Source organism: Pteronotus mesoamericanus, unplaced genomic scaffold (assembly GCF_021234165.1).
Source record: "Pteronotus mesoamericanus isolate MK-2021 breed Mesoamerican mustached bat unplaced genomic scaffold, CSHL_Meso_final contig_78, whole genome shotgun sequence".
In the NCBI taxonomy this organism is placed as follows: Eukaryota; Metazoa; Chordata; class Mammalia; order Chiroptera; family Mormoopidae; genus Pteronotus; species Pteronotus mesoamericanus.
In genome coordinates, this window is record NW_026555258.1 from 10041543 (window position 1) to 10060084 (window position 18542).

The 18542-nt window shown below is 47.8% G+C and overlaps 2 protein-coding genes and 1 pseudogene across 2 annotated transcripts; all 3 read right to left on the reverse strand.

The window, feature by feature from the left end:
- Positions 1-4946: 4946 nt before the first annotated feature.
- On the reverse strand, positions 4947-5632 carry LOC129079481 (olfactory receptor 1K1-like; annotated as a pseudogene).
- Positions 5633-11058: 5426 nt separating this feature from the next.
- On the reverse strand, positions 11059-12021 carry LOC129079607 (olfactory receptor 5C1). The gene has a single exon (XM_054584888.1). It carries the CDS (start codon positions 12019-12021, stop codon positions 11059-11061), a length of 963 nt encoding a protein of 320 aa, XP_054440863.1.
- A 5502-nt stretch (positions 12022-17523) lies between these two features.
- On the reverse strand, positions 17524-18441 carry LOC129079482 (olfactory receptor 1G1-like). Its single transcript, XM_054584729.1, has one exon. It carries the CDS (start codon positions 18439-18441, stop codon positions 17524-17526), a length of 918 nt encoding a protein of 305 aa, XP_054440704.1.
- Positions 18442-18542: the final 101 nt, after the last annotated feature.

The window sequence follows — 18542 nt, forward strand, 5'->3', positions numbered from 1 at the left end:
AACTCGGGGAGAGGCTCAGCACACATTTACAAGCTCTCCACGTGATCAGGGGGCAGGATCAAGTTTGAGAAACGCTGGCCTATGGATTAAGGTGAGTGACAGCATCTGTCAGAGAAGGGCTGGCTTCTGTGGGTTTCCTTCTTTATTTGTAGAGTAAGGGAGGGGAGGATTTGGAAAAGGAGAGGACTCAGATCACTTTTCTTCCTCATCCATATGACTGTCTTTTTCAGCCATGGCTTTGGGGGAAGGAAAGAAACAAATACTTGTCTCTTGCAAACTCTCTGAGTAGTTTTCTGGGTTTCATGTTCCTCTGGAATGAAAGCCCCACCGAGACATGGACTATGTTTTCCTCCCTGTGTGTGGCATAACCAGTGTTTGCTCTGGGAATAGGCTGTACTAGCTTTGTGGGTGAGAAAGTGACCCCCCCCCCCATGCCTCGGTTTCCTCATCTGTGAGGTGGGGAGGAATTACACAAGTCCTCACATGGAATACGTAGAATGCAGTCAGCCCTCAAGTAAGTGCTGTTGTCCCCAGTGTCCACAACTGCTCGGCACTTGATAAGGAATCAATAAAAATTTTGAAATGAGCATGTTGGCTCATTGCCACATCCTTTCAAGGTAGGAAGCAGTAATTTTGTGAAGATGAAGAAACCAAAACTTGGCGTTACGTGACTACTCCAAGTCGCAGAGCCAATGGGCAGGGCCAGGTTTTGAAAGGAGGTCGGTCTAATTCCAAAATTCGTATTTGTGTAATGTCATCTTGGTGGTAGAGAGAAAGCAAAATGACCCATTGACAATGCAATAAAGAGATACTTTTTTTTTTTTTAAAGAAAGGTACAGTAGGTTGGAGGAAGAAAATAAGGGAGAGAATTTTAAAAGAGAAAAAGGAGTGGAGCGGGGTGGACCCTGAGTCTCCTGGGCCTGCCTGTGTCTCATGTCAGAACCTCCTCCCGTCTGGACTGTGGCTGTGACCCGCAACGTGTCCCACGTAGGGGCAACCCATTTTTGCCATGACCCCACCAAGTCGTCCTTCCCAAAGCCCCTCTATCTCCCCAACCACACTGCCACCCACATCCCCCTCTGCGTGGCAGGGAGAACAGTGAACAGGAACTCCAGCTCTTGGGAACCAGCTATGTGCCCTCAGACAGGTGTCTTCCTCTCTCTAGACCTCAGTTTCCATTTGTAAAAGAAGGAGTTGAATTAGATGCTCTTTTAAGACCCTTTGGGGGTCTCCAATTTTATGAACTAATGAACTTTGAAAAGTTTCACCTTCTATTTTGAAAACTTGAAAACCTACAGGAAAATTAAAAGAATATTAATTACAATTAACACCTGTATATATCCTTCACATAGCTTTACCAATAGTTAACATTTTGCTCCATTTACTGAGTCTGTGTGTGTGTGTAACCCTTTGAAACTAAGTTGCAGATATCTTGACTTTGCCCCTAAAACTTCACTGTATCTCCTAAGATCACTCTCCCTCAAAACCACAATACTGTCATCAAACTCAAGAAAATTAATGATAATTCAGCAATACCCAAAATACAGATCATATTCAATTTTCACTACTTGTTCTCAAAATCTCTTTAATAATCTTCTCCTTAAAATAAAAATCCAGATCCAGTCAAGGTTCTCACACATTGAATTTTTGTTACTTTAATCCTAGAATAGCCCCCTTATCATTACTTTTCATGTGAGTGGCTTTTAAAAGAGTCCAGGCCAGTTGTCCTACAGAAGGCCCACATTCTGATTTGCTTCCCCATTTTTTACAATAACGTGACCAAAAGTGATGTTATATCATTCTTACTGCGTCAGTTAGAGGGTACCTGATGCCAGCTTGGTGACCCTAGGTCAATCGCCTGGTTCATGGTGAATGCCAGCTCTCCGTGTTACAGTTACTTTCCTCTTTGTAAGCAGTAATCTGCGATGTGCTGCTTTGAGACTGTGTGAATCCCTTCCCCCCTAGTTTTAGTGTCTATTGATGATCCTTACCTGAACCAAGTTATTCCATTAGTCATTTTCTAATTCTGTCATTTCTTTTACAGTTATTACCTGGCAGCCTTCTGCAAAATAGAGCCCTACCTTCCCTTCTCTTTCTCTCAGTATCTCTGTGGACTGACAGGTTTTTATAAATTCAATGTCTATTACCATCTTTTCTGTGTGTGAGTGTGTGCTTTTGGCCAGTAGTAGTTTTTTTAAGCCAATTCCTGCATCCTTTTGATTGGTCTTGGGGCCCTTCCTTTCTTTCTGGCCCAAGATGTTCCTAGATCATGTCCTTTCTTTGCTTAGGGCTTGGAATTGGCCACTTTCCCAGACCCTCTGGATGCTATTGTGGAAAATGGCATTTAGAACTAAAATCTAGGTGCTACTGGATGTTGTTGCTTCAAGGCCCTCAGTGGACAGAGCAGGAAAAAACATTAAAAAAAATACACACACACACACACACACACACACACACCCCCCCCCCCCCCCCCACTGATATGGATCAGTGGATTGAGCGCCAGCCTGTGAACCAAAGGGCCGCTGGTTTGATTCCCAGCACAGGGCGCATGCCTGGGTTGGCAGGCCAGGTCCCTGGTCATGGGTGCATGAGATGCAACCAACACATAAATGTTTCTCTCCCTCTCTTTCTCCCTCCCTTCCCCTCTCTAAAAATAAATAAATAAAATCTTTTAAAAAATATATGAGTTCATATTGGAACTCATGGTCCAATGGAAACACAATACCCAACATCCATATACTTACTAATATTTATTTTCATACAATACACACATAATAGCTTCATAATTATCCTGATGCCACTAGCAATAATAGCTATGAAAAAATTTCAATATTTCTTTGCCATTTAAAAAAAATTTATAGTGTACCCTCTTAAGTATATATGGAATATTGAGTGAAAAAAAATTTGAATTTATTTTTTTTCCTCTGTACTTATGTTATGGACTTGATATAGAAGTAGATTCATTTATCTCTACTTGGTTCAATGTTTGGGTTTGCTGTTATTTGTCCTTCTAATTTAGCGTTTTTTGAATATGTGAAACATTTACCTAGTTTGAAGCCACCACTGTATAAGAGAAGGCTCACTCCTGTCTTTTTTCCTTCCAACCAAAGAATTTATTTGTTATTGTGTTGGTCTCTCTGACTTCTGATTTCCCCAATGAGGAAAAGCACCGTGGCTGTCTCAGTGTTGCTGCAAGGATTCATTGAGTGAGCTAAAGTCCTCCACATGTTGTGGCGTGTAGTAAACAATCCATAAATGTCATCTGCTTATTTACTATCCATCTCCCCAGAGCCTTGAATCTACTCATCAAAAAAGACCGTTATCCAAGACCCTGGATCTCCCTTGACTGCTTGGGAAAACCCTATTTGTCCTTCAAAACTCAGGTCAAATCTCACATCCTCGTTGAACTCTATAGTCTTTCTCGCCTCTTCAGGAAGAAGCAATCATATAATTGTGTGTGTGCCTACAGGTTATGGTGGCATTAGTTAAGAAAACTTTTGAGAGCGCAAAGCCTGGCTCTAGCCCTGTCTGTGCCTTGGTGTCCGCACCTGGACAGTGGGATAACAGTTGGTTGGAAGACAGGTCCACGAGTTACCTGTAATGCACTTAGTGCTTTGATGGAAAATGTAGTTTTCCCTACGTGTGCAATGTGAATGTCCTGGTGACTTGCGTGACCGTGTCCCCCTTTCATGTAGGGCCATCCCATCTTTGGCATATGTGGTCACCAAAGATGAATTGTAATTGTTTGTTCACATATCAGACTATGAAGTCCTTGGGGACAGGGTCTGTGTCATTTCCGGTCTCTGATCTAAGTTGACATGCGTGAATGTTTGCTGCTGAAGTGAGAATTCCTAAGGAGGCTGGAATTCACCGCCCTAGGGCAGAAGGCTGGCTGTTATATTGCTCTGACAGGAATGTTACATATCTTTGATCAGAGGAGTGTTACTTTCCTGTGCTCACTGAGAACCAGATCAGAAGTACAAGTTAAAATTCCAAACCCTGCCAAAGCATTTGAAAATACTGGTTATAACCTGTTATGACCACATGGTGGCGGCAAAGGAGAGGAAATGAATAGTTTTGTTGCTAAGTAAGTGGAACCGGAGACTGGATGGGGCTGAGGACAATTGATGTCTAGCCACATATAAGAGTCATTTTAGAGAATTTGTTTTTAGGAAATAGAACTAGATTAAATAATGAGTAACAAAAAATAAATATTATTTTATAAATACAACATATATACACTTCCCTATCATGGCCAATTAAATTTGAGAGAAAAGCTGGCCCAAGAAAAGAAGAGGAAGGCAGTGGGCACCCACCAATCCCCAAGATCAGAGTCCCGTCGTTTATCCTCCAGGGGCGTAAGCTTTTTGGGGGGCTGACTCCTGGACAAGTTGACCAAGTCAAGGCTGGTGGCCCAGAAAAAGGGTGCATTGACAACCCCCTGAGCCCCACTGTGCTCCTCTCCCCTTGTGCAGAAATACCACCTGGAAGGAGAGCAGAAGACAGACAAGGCAGAAGCATGTCACACGTGTATTCTCTGTGCCAGGTGCTAGAGACGCAGCAAGAACTCAGGCAATGTCCCTGATAGTCCACTGATGCCATGCCCTGTCCCGTAGGCCAGATCAGGTGGTACAGGGTGGCGCAGCTGCTAAGCATCATGACCAGCATGTTTGGGACGCTTTAGAGAAGGTAGAGGGAGGAAGTGGCTGTGGACAGGGGACAAGCTGTAGCAGGATCTGGCTCCACAGCATGGGCTTGCGGCTGGGAGGAGGGGGTCAGGAACGGGTGGTCTCGATGTCACCGCAGGGCCAAGCTGTGGGGAACTGGCAGGCTGAGCAAGGAAGCCTGAAGGTTACCACTGACATGACTTTGGCAGGTCCCTTAACCTCTCTGGGCCTCATTTTCCCAATTTATCAAGCGAAGGGATTGGATTGGGTCAGGGGCCCTCAGCGCTGTGGGGAAGACGCTTGGGGGCACTGTGGCTGAGACGGCCTGTGGGAGGCCGGAATGAGCAGGAAGGGAGTGGCCCCCACCGCGGTGCCCTTGGTGAAGATGAGCAACTGGGTGTAGTGGGTGTTGGAGCGTGAGAGCCTCAGCGAGGCTGGGGGTCACAGAAGAAGTGGGGCACTTGGTGGGAGGCACAGACGGAGAGGTGGGCCGTCAGCAGGATATGCAGGAGGGAGGGAACATGGGACTCCAGCCATGCGGTCCCCACTAGGGCTGTGTATAAGGCCCAGGACATCCTTGTGGCATAGTGGAGGGGATGCCAGGTGGCCACGGAGCGGTCATAAGCCATGATGGCCAGGAGACAGCTATCCATGACACCCAGGGCAAAGAAGATGTCCGTCTGGGTCCGACAGCCAGCCATGCACCCGCAAGTTGGTCAACGTCTTGGGTACAGTGACCAAGGTAAAGCAGAGGTCGGCAAAGGACAGATGGGCCAGGAGGAAGGACACGGGTGCATGAAGGGCCAGACTGGCCCGGAGGGCGGCCACAGTGCGTCTGTTAGCCAGGATGCCCACCCCATACAGGACCAAGAATAGCACAAAGAGAGGCCACTACTGTCCAGGACTTGTTGTCAGTCCCAATAGGATGAGTGGGGCCCCTCTGAAGACCCACTGGCAGCATCCATGGCAGGGCTGCTTCTTCACCTCGAACCCCTGGGGTTCCTTTTACCAGTGGGTCATCTCCCCAGTGTCTAAGGAAAAGGGTGAGAAGCTACTAAATAGCTCAAGGCTTTCTGGCATGAGGAAAATCATGGAGTCAGACAGCTCTGGAGCTACATACAGGTGTAATCATGGGCAAGTCATTTCAGTTCCCAAAACTTCTTCCTTTCTGGGTCTTAGGTTCCCCATCTGTAATATATCACTAGGTGACCTTCAGGGCCATTTCCAACTTTGATATGCTGTGATTTTAAGCAAAAACAGTGAAAGATATTGCCCAGGATGTGGACCAGAGAAGGAAGAAAATTGGAATGAAAAGATTAAACAGAGAGAATATCAAAACAGCAGGTAAGAGATCTGACCAACAGACATTTATTTCAGGAAAGTAAGAGTGAGGAAAAAAACAAAAACAAGATGGGGAGGAGGAACATATCAAAGAAATATTTCCACAGCTGAAGGGCACACATTTACATTGAAATGAATATGAATCCACACACCCAAACCATGCCATTTTAGAACATTGAGGATGAAGAGAAGAACCCAATACCTCCCAAGGCCAGGGGCTGGGAACCCAAGCACCTAATGACATTCAGGTAACAAGATTGCCATCGAGTGTTTCATCATCAACAGTAGATGATACAACACAGCCAAGCAATAAATATCTTCAAATTCTGAAGAAAAAAAATTTGAACCTAGAATTTCATACAAAAGCAAAATATCAATCAAGTGTGAGAGATGAAGAAAGATATTTTCAGACTTGCAAAAAAAAAAAAAAGGCAAAAAAAGAACAAAAGAATCTAGATGACTCCCCATATCCTGGAAAAAATTTCCCCATGAACTCAAACACTTACTGAGCATCAAGCAGATGTACAACTCCTTTTGAGAAACCGGTGTAGACAGACAGACATACACACCATACACACCTACCAAGCACAGAGGCTGAACTCCTGAGGATGGAGGCACCTTGGGGCAATGCCTCCGCCCTTTCCTGGCTGGATCTCATTGCAGGAAGCATGGACAATTCTCCTAGAGGGGACCTTAGAAGGAGAGGGGTTTTAAGACATACGTTTGCTGAAGGCTATGCTGAGGCCATCCCTGCAGCGGAATAATCTCATTTCTTTCCATGTCCTTTTCTGTTAAAACAACAACAACAACAACAACGAAACAACCTCGTCAATGCCCTCCCTACCCCAGTGTCTTCCGTTTCTTCCTCCAGTGGGAAGAAGACTCTGACCTTGGTGCCCAGTGGAGCACCTTTTCCGAAGCTGCCCATCATGTTCCACCTTCTGGGGGAAAAGAGGATCAGGGCGAGTGGACAGGGTGGATGGGGAAAGCCTGCTTATAAAATGGCTTTTGAAAACTGGCGCTGCTCTGACCCATGTCTAAATCGGTCCCAGTAAACATTCAAATAGCCTGAGCTGCTTGCAGGACATTCACATGTAATCACAAACACATCACGTGGGCATGCGAACCCGTGTGGCCTCTGCAAAAAAAACCGTGAGCCCTGAGCAAGCAGCCATCCTAACCAGAGACCCACAGACCCAGACCGTCATGCATATAATCAGATGGCCAGGTGCAATCACAAAACAGCCTTGAGGTCAGGGGGTGATAGCCATTCACATACCCCCTTCGCAGAGGCTCGGAGCCCCGGGACAGCTCCTGGGACCCGCCGTGCGCTCTCCCAGTGCCGGGGCATGCCCACCAGTCACACCCACTCCCTCGCTGATCCCAAAATCACACCTTTGTGCCCACGCTTGAGGGCCCACAGCCTCGCACCTTCACACTCCTAAGCTTGCGATGGGTCACGGCAGAGATGTACCACCCTAGAGAGGCATATCCATATGCACACTGTCCTCCTTGCTCAGCGACACCCATGTACAGTCAGTGATGGTAACGCACAATCACAGCTTCACACAAACCACATCCACGCACTCAGTATGCCTCGCGTTCACAGTCACACACAGGAAGACAAATCTGCAGACCCTTCAGCCTGGGCCCTGGCCCCACGTGTGCCCTGTGTCCTCTCCACATCACAGGAAGGAACAGCAGCGGGGGCCTGGTGTAGCCTGTCACTGGAAGGTCCAAGGAGGGAGTTATCGGCCACAGTTACAGGTTTGGGGGCTTGGGGGCATCCCGCCTTCTCTCCAGAGGCAGCACCCCCTTCTCCTGGCCTTCACCCCTGGGGCTGGAGGCAGCCTGGATCCCAGGCTTGTTATCCTTCCTCCCCAGGGCCCAATTTGATGGGGAGGGGGTGGTTGGCGTGCTTCCAACTGGGGACATTCAGGAGCCCCATGCACGGCGAAGCTGTCGCTCCTCATCAGGCCTTGTGAAGGCCAGGGAGAAGCGTCGGGCTGACTCCTGAACCCCAGGCAGTGCCGGGCTCTGGGAAGCTCAGGGGCTACAGTACTAGTTTCTGGGGCCAACCCGCCTGTGCCCTCAGCTTTTGCGGGCTCCCTGCAAGAAGCCTAGGAACAGGTGGGGATAGTGCCTCCAGTGACAGGGCAGTAGGTATGCCTGTGTGACTGTGACTGTGCGAACGACTGGGACCGTGTGCGTGAATGTGTATGTGTAAGATTGGACATGTGGGTGCAGAGAGAGCAACTGTGTCTCTGTGCAACCAGATGTGCCTGCGTGAGTGTCTGAGTGGGTGGCCATGTCCTCAAGTGTCTCTCTGTGCATGAATGTATCTGGCAGGGCCCTGGGTCTGTGTTGGAGTGGACACTGCTGTGTGTGTCTTGTGGCATCAGGGAATGTGCATGTGTGTGTGTTTGCATGTGTGTGTGTGTGTTTGTGTGTGTAGCGTTGCAAGTGGCTTTGCCTGACTTGGGTTGGAACAGACGTGAAGGCTGATTTTGAACATGTGGACTTTCAATGATTCTCCATGACCTACTGAATAAAGCCCAAATTGCGGTGTTTGATATCTAACCTGCGGGCTGTTCTCCCCAGTCCCAGGTCCTCCATCCTCAAACCACCCTTCCGTTCTTTCCCTCTCAAGCCCGTTAAGTGGGTCTCCGCAGAGTCTCCTGCACATGCTAAGCTCACTCGGCCACCATGCCCTTGCAGACATCGTCCTTTGCCCGCGGAATGCTCCTTTCCCTCAATGCCCGGCCACGCCGCAGGCCCAGGCGGCCCCACACAGACCCCTGTCTTCCCCACCCAAACACTTTCATCTTTATTGCCTGTCTCAGTAAATGGTGTGAAAAGAGGTTTAAAAGGGAAATACTTATCAGAATTGGCCTTATCTTAGTCACAATTGGGAGAACTGGAAAGAGGATCAGACTGAAGCTGACATTTTTTTTTAAAAAAGATTTTACTATTTATTTTTATAGAGAAGGGCTGGAAGGGAGAAAGAGGAGAGAAACAACGATGTGAGAGAGACATCGATCAGCTGCCTCTCGCACATGCCCCAACCAGGGATGGAACCCACAACCCGGGCAGGTGCCTTGACTGGGAATCAGACCCACGACCTTCTGCTTTGTGGGGTTCCTTTTACCAGTGGGTCATCTCCCCAGTGTCTAAGGAAAAGGGTGAGGAGCTACTAAATAGCTCAAGGCTTTCTGGCATGAGGAAAATCATGGAGTCAGACAGCTCTGGCGCTACATACAGGTGTAACCATGGGCAAGTCATGCCCACCCAACTGAGCCACACTGGTCAGAGCTGGAGCTGACAATTTGACCCTGGCTGTGTGCGACCTCCCCTTGGAAATGTCTTCCACAACCCCCAGGATCCATTCCTGTCCTGCAAGGAAGAGTTCCTCAGGCAGAATGCAGTGCCTTGGGCCCATGTGACACTGAGTCAGCGAGACAAACAAAATCTGTCAAAATTGAGAACTGGGGTGGATGAAGGGCCTAAGAGCATTAGGACTGAAAGGCCCAGGTGGTTCCAGGCCTGGAGCACTGTGGTTATCTTTGTCCAAGTGATCAAGGTTGTGACATTACTTCTCCTGACCCCAATTCTGCCTCTGGATGTTGTCATCTTGACACAAAGCAGTTTGCCCTACCTGCTCACCGGCAGATGTGAGCATACTCAGAACTCTCCGCAACTCAAATCCACCAGTAACCAGCTCCTACCCTCAAGCTTTAAGAAATGTTCCCCATTATCCACAATTTAAAATAATTCTCTAATTAAGGCTACAAACATGTCAATTTGTCACTTAAAATGCTCGTTTTGTGCCTAACTCTCATCTAATTTTAAACTAGGGTAACTGTCATAATTAGACTCTGCCTTAAACTTATCACAAACATTATCCACACACCAGCTTAAGTCCTGTGCAGCAGAACTCTGCCACAAGCTAAACTCTAGCTTAAATTTAATCTAGCAAAAAAAAATAAAACCTGAACTCCAATCTTAATTAGTCCTGCACTCTAACACTCATCCTAAAATATTTCTAATAAGAGTTCAAGTTTATCCAAACTCTGACTCCTAAATGTATCCCAAATCTACAAATGAAAATCAACCCAAATCCTAAAATGGACATAATTTTAATAGAATCCCAAGTTTTCTCAATTGCTTTTATTTATTTTTAATTTATTTAATTTATCGATTTGAGGGAGTGAGAGAGAGAAACACTGATTTGCTGCTCCACTCATGTATGCATACATTGGTTGCTTCTTGTACGTGCTCTGACCAGAGGTTGAACCTGCAACCTGGGCATATTGGGAGGACACTCGAGCTAACTGAGCTAGCTGGCCAGAGCCTCCCAATTGCTTTTAAATTCTAAACCTAACCCTGGTTCTACCCTAACCCTAACCCTAGTCATGGCTGTAACCTGAACCCTAATCGTAACCTATTCTAACTATAACCATAATTCTGATCTTTCCCTGACCTCTATGGTAGCCCTGACCTAATCCAGCTTTGACCAAATCTGGGCTGTTCAGCCATTTCCCTGAGAGATGCAAGACATAGGTTCACAGGGAGGGGCCTTTGCCTCACCAGTCAGTCCCTTCTTTGGCCTGAGTGGGCTCTGGAGGTGCTCTCTTGGGATCAAGGACAGCAGGAGCAGACTCATAGGTCATGAAGAACCTTAAAAGGGCAAGAATCTAGAAACACCTGCAGCCAACTCAGCTCTTACCTGGCATTTCTAGGAATCAGCCTCTTACAAGGACAGGGGCAAACACACTTGTGTCACTAAACTGGTAACATCGGGGAGCTTTTGAACAGTCAGCCCAGTAGCAGCATTAACCTGGTCGTGGTTCTGGCCCCCTGTCCAGCCCTAGATCGCCCCGGGGATCCGACCACTCTTCTGCAAGCTTGCTCTTCTCCCCCTTTTCAGCCCCTCAAATAATGACAAGGGACGCCCCAGCCAGAGGAAGGTATACCTTTACCCACAGTGCAAGGGTGAGAAAGTGCCCTCCGCATCCCTGCACAGTCAGTCCCGAACAGTGGCTTCGCCCCATCACCGGCGCCCCTGCCCATGAGAGCAGGATCGGCTCCAGGCCCTCGCGAGGGCCGCCTTGACCTCCTTGTTGCGGAGGCTGTAAATGAGCGGGTTGAGAGCGGGGATGACAAGGGTGTAGAACACAGATGTCATCTTGTCGGAGTCCAGGGCATAGCTGGAGCTGGGACGCAGGTACATGAAAATGAGGGTCCCGTACAGCAGGGCCACAGCCGTGAGGTGGGAGCCACAGGTGGAAGCCACTTGCCGCCGGCCCTCAGCTGAGTGCATGCGGATCACAGCCCCAGCAATGAATCCGTACGACACGACAATCGCCAGCACCGTGGCCGTCTGGATGAAGCCACACACGGCGAAGAGGAGGAGTTCATTGAGGCTGGTGTCGTCGCACGAGATGGCCAGCAGGGGAGGGATATCACAGAAGAAGCTGTTGACCTCTCGGGAGCTGCAGAAGTGCAGGCGGAAGGTGAAGGTCGTGTGGATGAAGGCACTCACTGCGCCACCCACGCCCGATGCTCCCAGCAACGTCAGGCATAGACGCCGGGACATGACCGTTGGATAGAGGAGAGGGTTCCCGATGGCCACGTAGCGGTCGTAGGCCATGGCAGCCAACAGGCAACACTCGGCATCAGCCAGCCCCGTGAACACAAACATCTGGAGGGCACAGGCTGCGTAAGGGATGGTGGCGCGGGGCAGCAGCAGGTCCACTAGCATCTTGGGGCCGATGGCCGAGGAGTAACAGGTGTCCAGCAGGGAGAGGTTGGCCAGGAAGAAGTACATAGGCGTGTGGAGCCGGGCATCCACGCGGATCAGCAGCACCATGCCCATGTTTCCCAGCAGGCTTACCAGGTAGATGGGCAGGAAGATCAGGAAGAGGGCCAGGCGCAGGTCGCCGCGGTCTGTGATGCCCAGGAGGATGAATTCAGCAGGGACCACCCCGGCCCCAGTGACATTCTCTGGAGTCATCCTGCTGGGCAGAGGCTGAGGAGAGGCAAAACAAGAGAGTGATGAAAGGTCATGATCCTCTTGGAAGACAAAGCACTTTGTTTTGGGAATCAGCTACGCCTGGATTTCAGTCTTAACTGTGTGATAAAATTGCTGTGTGACCTTGGACCAGCAATGTAACCTCCCAAAACCTTTGTTGCTGACTCTGAGACAACACACAATTTAACCTCCACAAGTGCAGGAGTCTTGTCTGTCTCCTGTTTTATTTATTTATTTGTTTGTTTATTTATTTATTTATTTATTTATAGAGAGGGGGGAAGGGAGGGAGAAAGAGAGGGAGAGAAACATTGATGTGCAAGAGATACATCAATTGGTTGCCTCTCACATGTCCCCAGCCAGGAACCTGGCCTGCCACCCAGGCATGTGCCCTGACTGGGAATCAAACTGGGGACCTTTTGGTTTGCAGGCCAGCATTCAATCCACTAAGCCACACCAGCCAGGGCTAATTCACTTTTGTATTCACAGTTCTGAGAACATTGCGTGGCACATAGTAGGTGCTCGATAAATATCTGTTAAATGAATGAATGATGAATGGGATGATAGTGTCTGGCCAGGGGCTAACAACTCCATGACTATATGTGCACTCTCCCCTCCAGTTCCCCAAGGAGGAAAAGAGGCAATGGAATGGGCAGAAAGAGTCTCCTGCTCTAAAGGGCACAGCTGAGGGTCTTGACGTTTACTGAGAGGACATCCTTCACGGGAGCAAGGCTAGGGAAGGAAGAGGGCAGCAGTGGCCGATATCTTTGGGAGCCAGCAAGAGGTAGAAAGAACAGATGATTTGCATGTATTGCTGGGCCAAGCTCTTCACCTCTCTGAGCCTCAGCTTTCTCATCTGTGTTGGGAGAAAAAAAAAGCTGCAAGGATTCAATGCAATAATGGCATCTCCCATAGGGCCTGGCGCCCAGCTGGCATTTAACAAGGGTCCAGTGAATTGGACTGCATTGAACTAGATGTCCTGCTTCGATGCTGGAAGGAAGCAACTTTAAGGCAATCAAAAGTAGCGTAACTTCCATAACATGTAATGTTGCTTCACACCCCTGGGCTTCCACACTTCCTGCCTCTGCCTAGAACCCATTTCCCCTTTTGTGTGTGACAGAAACTACCTCTAATGTACAGATTTCCCTGATGTGCTCAAAGGAAACTCACCTTTTCCCTGCTGCACTGGAACTCACATCCATCACAGCCTGTCATCAGTCCTTGGCACATATTTTTGTGTCCACCTCTCCTGTGGGCTCTGAGCTCCCTGATTCAATATTCACTCAACAAACATTCATTGAGCACTATGCATTATAGAATGGCCCTGCAATTCATTTTTGTACCTCTAGGGTTTGGTATACAAACAGTACTCAATAAATACCAGTTGAATGTATAAAACAGTGAAAAGAATACGAACATTAGCAGCCTGCAGACTTAGTTTTGAGCCCAGGTTCCATCACTTTTCAGGGTGCGACTTCAGGCAGATCACCTCATTTCTTTCTGCTGGTTTTCCCTGTTAGGTAGGACACATTCGGCGGGGGGGCAAAAGTAGGTTTATAGTTGTGAGCACACAAAACACAGAGTTTATTCTTACATTATTATTTATTAATTATTGTATTATTTTTCCATAGGAACAACTGTAAACCTTCTTTTACCCCACCCTATACTAGTATCTCAGTTGGAGTGTCCTGCGAGGCAGCAGATCGGCAGCACAGGGCATGGAGCTGAGTGCTATACGTTCTTTCCCCTTTCATTATGGGATGTTTAGATGTTTGGGATGCACTGTGCCTGGTGAGGATGATGAAGATGAAGGTCTTCCTACGGAGCACAGTTGGGATGAAAAAATTTGACAGTATCACATGTCAGTGAGGTTGTGCTGGTGGAAAAGTAAACTGGGACACTTGGAGGACAATTTGGCAGTCACTATCCCCGACTGTGCGTACCCTCGTGTCTCAGTCTGCCTGGGAGGCTGTGACAGAGCATCACAGGCTGGGAGGTTTAAACAGTGGACTTTTATTTCTTGCAGTTCTGGGGGCTGGGAAGAACCCAGTTGGTGGCAAACCCCAGTGTGTTTTTTGTCCACATGAGATCAAGGTTCCAGCACGGCTGGGCTCTGTGAAGGCCCTCTTTCTGACTTGCTGATGGCTGCCTTCTTGCTGTATTCTCACATGGCAGAGAGAGAGAGAGCGAGCACGCTGTCTGGTCTCTTCTTATAAGGGCATTAATCTCATCACGAAGACCTCACCCTCATGACCTCATGACAACCCGATTACTTCCCAAAGGCCCCACTTCCAAATGCCATCACACTGGGGGTTAGGACTCAGACATAAGAATTTGGGGGGGGGGGCAGGGCAGAAACATTTAGTTCCTAACACCTAGTAATTTTACTTCTGGGTGTTTACTTTTAAAAACTCTCACACATGTACACAAGGAGACACATACAAGGGTGCATGCACCCCTTGTCTGTTTGTAATGGCCAAAAGTTGGCCAAACCTAAATGTTTAGTAAAGGCTCATGGGAGCTAAACAGGGATGGCCTCAACTTATATGTATCAATGTGGATAAATCTCAAAAACATATTGAGATAAAAACATAATTTGCAGAAAAAATATACAGGTTGATGAAAAAGCACAGAATCATAATATACCTTTTTGTGTGTATGTATGTACAACACATGGCTGGTTGTTCCAACCAAAAGTAGGGTCCCTGCTAAAGGGCCCCGGAGTTTCATTGTTGTTGCCCATCCCCAAATCCAGAGCTGATCCTTCTTACCTTCTAAGCCTCAGCTCAGGGGTCAGTTTTCCAGGACGCTGTATCGAACACCCAACCACCCAAACTTTCAGGTCAGAACCTGGCTTACTGGGCTCTGTATTATAGCCCTAGTCCCTTGTTTTCTATCTTTCTAAGCATGTCCCTCACCTAATCAAGTATTTGAGACCATGCTTAATTCTTCCCTCTATCCTCAGGGATACAGAATTTTAGGGATCCTCCCCTCCTCCTTGGTGGGGTCTCTGGTGGAGGCCAGACAGCCTCTAGGGGAAGAGAAAACCGTGGGGTTCTAGCTCCACCCAGAACCCAGTTGGTGGCAAACCCCAGTGTGTTTCTGTTTGTCCACATGAAAAGCAATCACTACTCACCTTCACAAAAGTGAAGGGTGGAGCTGCTTCCAGCGCCTCTCCATTTCTCCATCTGTAAAATGGGAACAGTGAAGCTTCAGGGCTTTGAAGTTATTTTGAAAAATTTGGGCACAAGGATTCCCAAACTTCAGTGAAGTAGCTGTGAGTGAGTGAGTGAGCAAGTGAGTCTGTGCCTAGGCACAAAACATAGAGAGTTAATTCTCCCTTAATTTCTCTGTTTCCTTATTGCCCACAGGAGTATCCTGATATTGTAGGGTGTCTTTCCAAAGAAGGAAGAGCTTGTCCCAGGATGTACAGCTATGAAGGGATAGAGTTGGGGCTTGAGTTCAGATTTGGCTGCAAGTTGAATTCTCTTTGTCTCTAAGCAAAGTCCCTATTTTGGGTGTTTTAATAGAGACAAAGCTTGTTGTTGCCACTGCCTTGCCTCAGACCTCTCACCTTTAGATTGAAAAAAAAAAAACAACGGACTAGATCAGTGGTTCCCCATTTACTCTGTAGACTTCTGTCATTAGAATTACCTGTGGAGCTTCATAAAAAAATATTTGGTCATGCACAGTGGCCAGGAACTCTTACTCAGTTGATCTAGAGCAGGGCTCAGAAGCCTGTGCCTGAAGAAATCTTCCAGGTGATTCTGATATGCAGCTTAATTTGAGACCCTGAGCAGCAGAGCTTCTCCATCTTCAATGTGCATGGGAATCGCCTAGGGCTCTTGTTAAACACAAATTCTGTTTCAGAAGGACTGGGGAGGGGCCTGAGCGTCCACATTTCTAACACACTCCCACGTGGTGCTGATGCTGCTGGTTTGAGCACCACAGTTTGAGTAGCAAGACCCTAGATCATATTGGACAGTGTTTCCAGCTCTGACATCTTAGGATTCTAGTTTTCTGGAGGGTTCTCAGAGCTTCTTCCTGCTAGCTCCTTTCTCTCTGCTGAAATCTTCCTTTGACTCATCCTTTCTCTCTAGGCTCCACTGTACTCATGAGCACATGTAAGTCTGCTGAGGCTGGCCTGGCATTGCTCAATATGTTGCTTGCCCATTTCCTATCAAGTTTGTGTTCTTAGCTCATTCTTCCCCAGCTCACAGACATTGGATATGTCTTGGTCCAGACACCAGCTGCTGTCACCATGATGGTGTGGGGTTGTTGGGTTGGTTGGATACCCAGAAGGTGGAGGTGGGTGGGGAAGAGCAGCTGCAGACAAGCCTTTGCGGGGAGACAATAGGGACATGCCCCATCTCAGAGGTATGAACAGGGGTTCTTATACTCTTCTTGGACCCTGAGGGAATAGCCTCTTTCTGTTTTCCTCCTGACTCCTCTTTCCCTCCCCTCTCTCCTGAACTCCATAGAGACTCTCTCTCCACATCCTCTGGGGACTCCATGACAGCTAGTGGCAAGGGACTGCCAGAGAAGACTCACTGTTTGGTGCCTGGAGAGAATGGAAAAGTTTGGCTGAGCGGGTCCCCAGGCTCTACATGGGGAAGACAGTCATGCATCTTGATGAGGGGAGTCTCTTTGTCTCACTTTCCCCGCCCACTCTTTGGGACTCGATGTTTTTATTATGCTTTATTATCTTCTACACAAACACATATTCTTTTTTCTTTTATTTTAAGAAGGGATTTTTTAAATATATTTTAGACATTTACTGTAATGACATGAATGAGTTCTCAGTTGGAGAAAAAAATAAGAGTTTAAAAAGTAAAGAATAAAAACTGGTCACAACTCACAAATAAGAAATGAAATCACCTATCAGAGACAGAGATCTAATCCCAGACATGTGACAGTAGACAAATCTCTGAATCTTTCTGTGCCTAGGATTCTTTTCTAGAATATTCTTGCCCTTTCACACCACACACAGATTCTGCGTACTTGGTGTCATATTCTCCATGTTAAGACCAATGAGTGAGTTTCTTTCAAGGCAGGGTCAGAATTGGTCCCTGAAGCCTAGTGACTTGACTGAGGTCCTGACCTGCCTAGACTTGCCATCATTTATTATCAGGGACAACTTCATCATCTGACACTATGCTCCTATTGGGTTTCCTCCTAGAAGCCAAGAGTTTGCTGGCATTTTTGGTGTTCCCAATTCTGGATAGAATCTGCTTAGAAACATATATCTGCTCACCAAGTCACCCCATAGGGACTGCTGGTCACTCACTCCCTCTAGGCTACAGTCTTGTCCTTGGCTTGTTGGTCCAATTCCAGTCCTGCAAAGTCAGAATCTTCATTTTATTGCATCTGCTTGTAAGGCTAAGCATCCATCCTGTCGTCAATGTGAGTCTTTCAAATTGCCAGTGGTCAAGTCCCTGGAACAAGACCTATTGAAAAAGACTTGGCTTCCACTCTGGGGAAGGATTTTTATGGGGTGGAACATCTTGCCCAACCGAAGAGTCTCCACGAAGCCCTTTTCATGTCCCTGTTCCTCAGGCTATAGATAAAGGGGCTCAGGATGGGGGTCACCATTGTGTATATCACAGGTGCCACCATTCCAGGGTCTGCTGAATAGGAGGATGAGGGATGGAAATACACCAGAAAGAGTGTCCCATAGAAGAGAGTGACCACTGACAGTTGAGAGCCACAGGTAGAGAAGACTTTGTGCTTCCTCCAAGCAGAGGGTACCCTGAGGATGGCATCGGTGATGTGGGCATAGGAGACCAGGACACAGGTGACACAGACCACACCTGAAAGGGCGGCTTCAGTGAACATCATTACCTGAAAGATACGAGTGTCTGAACAGGCCAGTTTGAGGAATGGGAGATGGTCACAGGGTACAAAGATGGAATGGGGGGCACAGAAAGAGAACTGAAATATCAGGAGAGTGAGTGAGAAGGCCAAGAGGTGGGAGCAGAGCCAGGATGCAGCGACCAGCCCCAGGCAGCATTGGAGACACATGATTGTGGGGTAGCGCAGAGGAAGACAGATGGCCACATGGCAGTCATATGCCATCACGGCCAGCAGAAAGTCATCCAGCAGGGCCAACGCCATGGAGAAATACATCTTCATGAGGCACCCAGTATGAGAGGTGGAGTGGTGCTGTGTATGGATGTTCACCAGCACCTCGGGGACAATGGAACAGGAGAAGCAGGTATTGAAGGACAGGTTGGCCAGGGAGAAGTACATGGGGGTGCGGAGGTGCTGGTCAGCAGCTATGGGCAGGATGATGAGTAGGTTCCCCATCAGGGTGACCAGGTACATGCCCCAGAAGAGTCTGAACAAGAGGGGCTTCTGCCATGGGTGTTCAGAGAAGCCCAGGAGCAAGAAGTTTAGAGACACCATTTGACTTTCTAATTTCCTTTTAAGGCAGAAAAATTAGAGAATGATCTTGTTTAAATAAAGATAGGCTCTAGATATTACAGAGTCCAGGGGCTGTGGTCTGT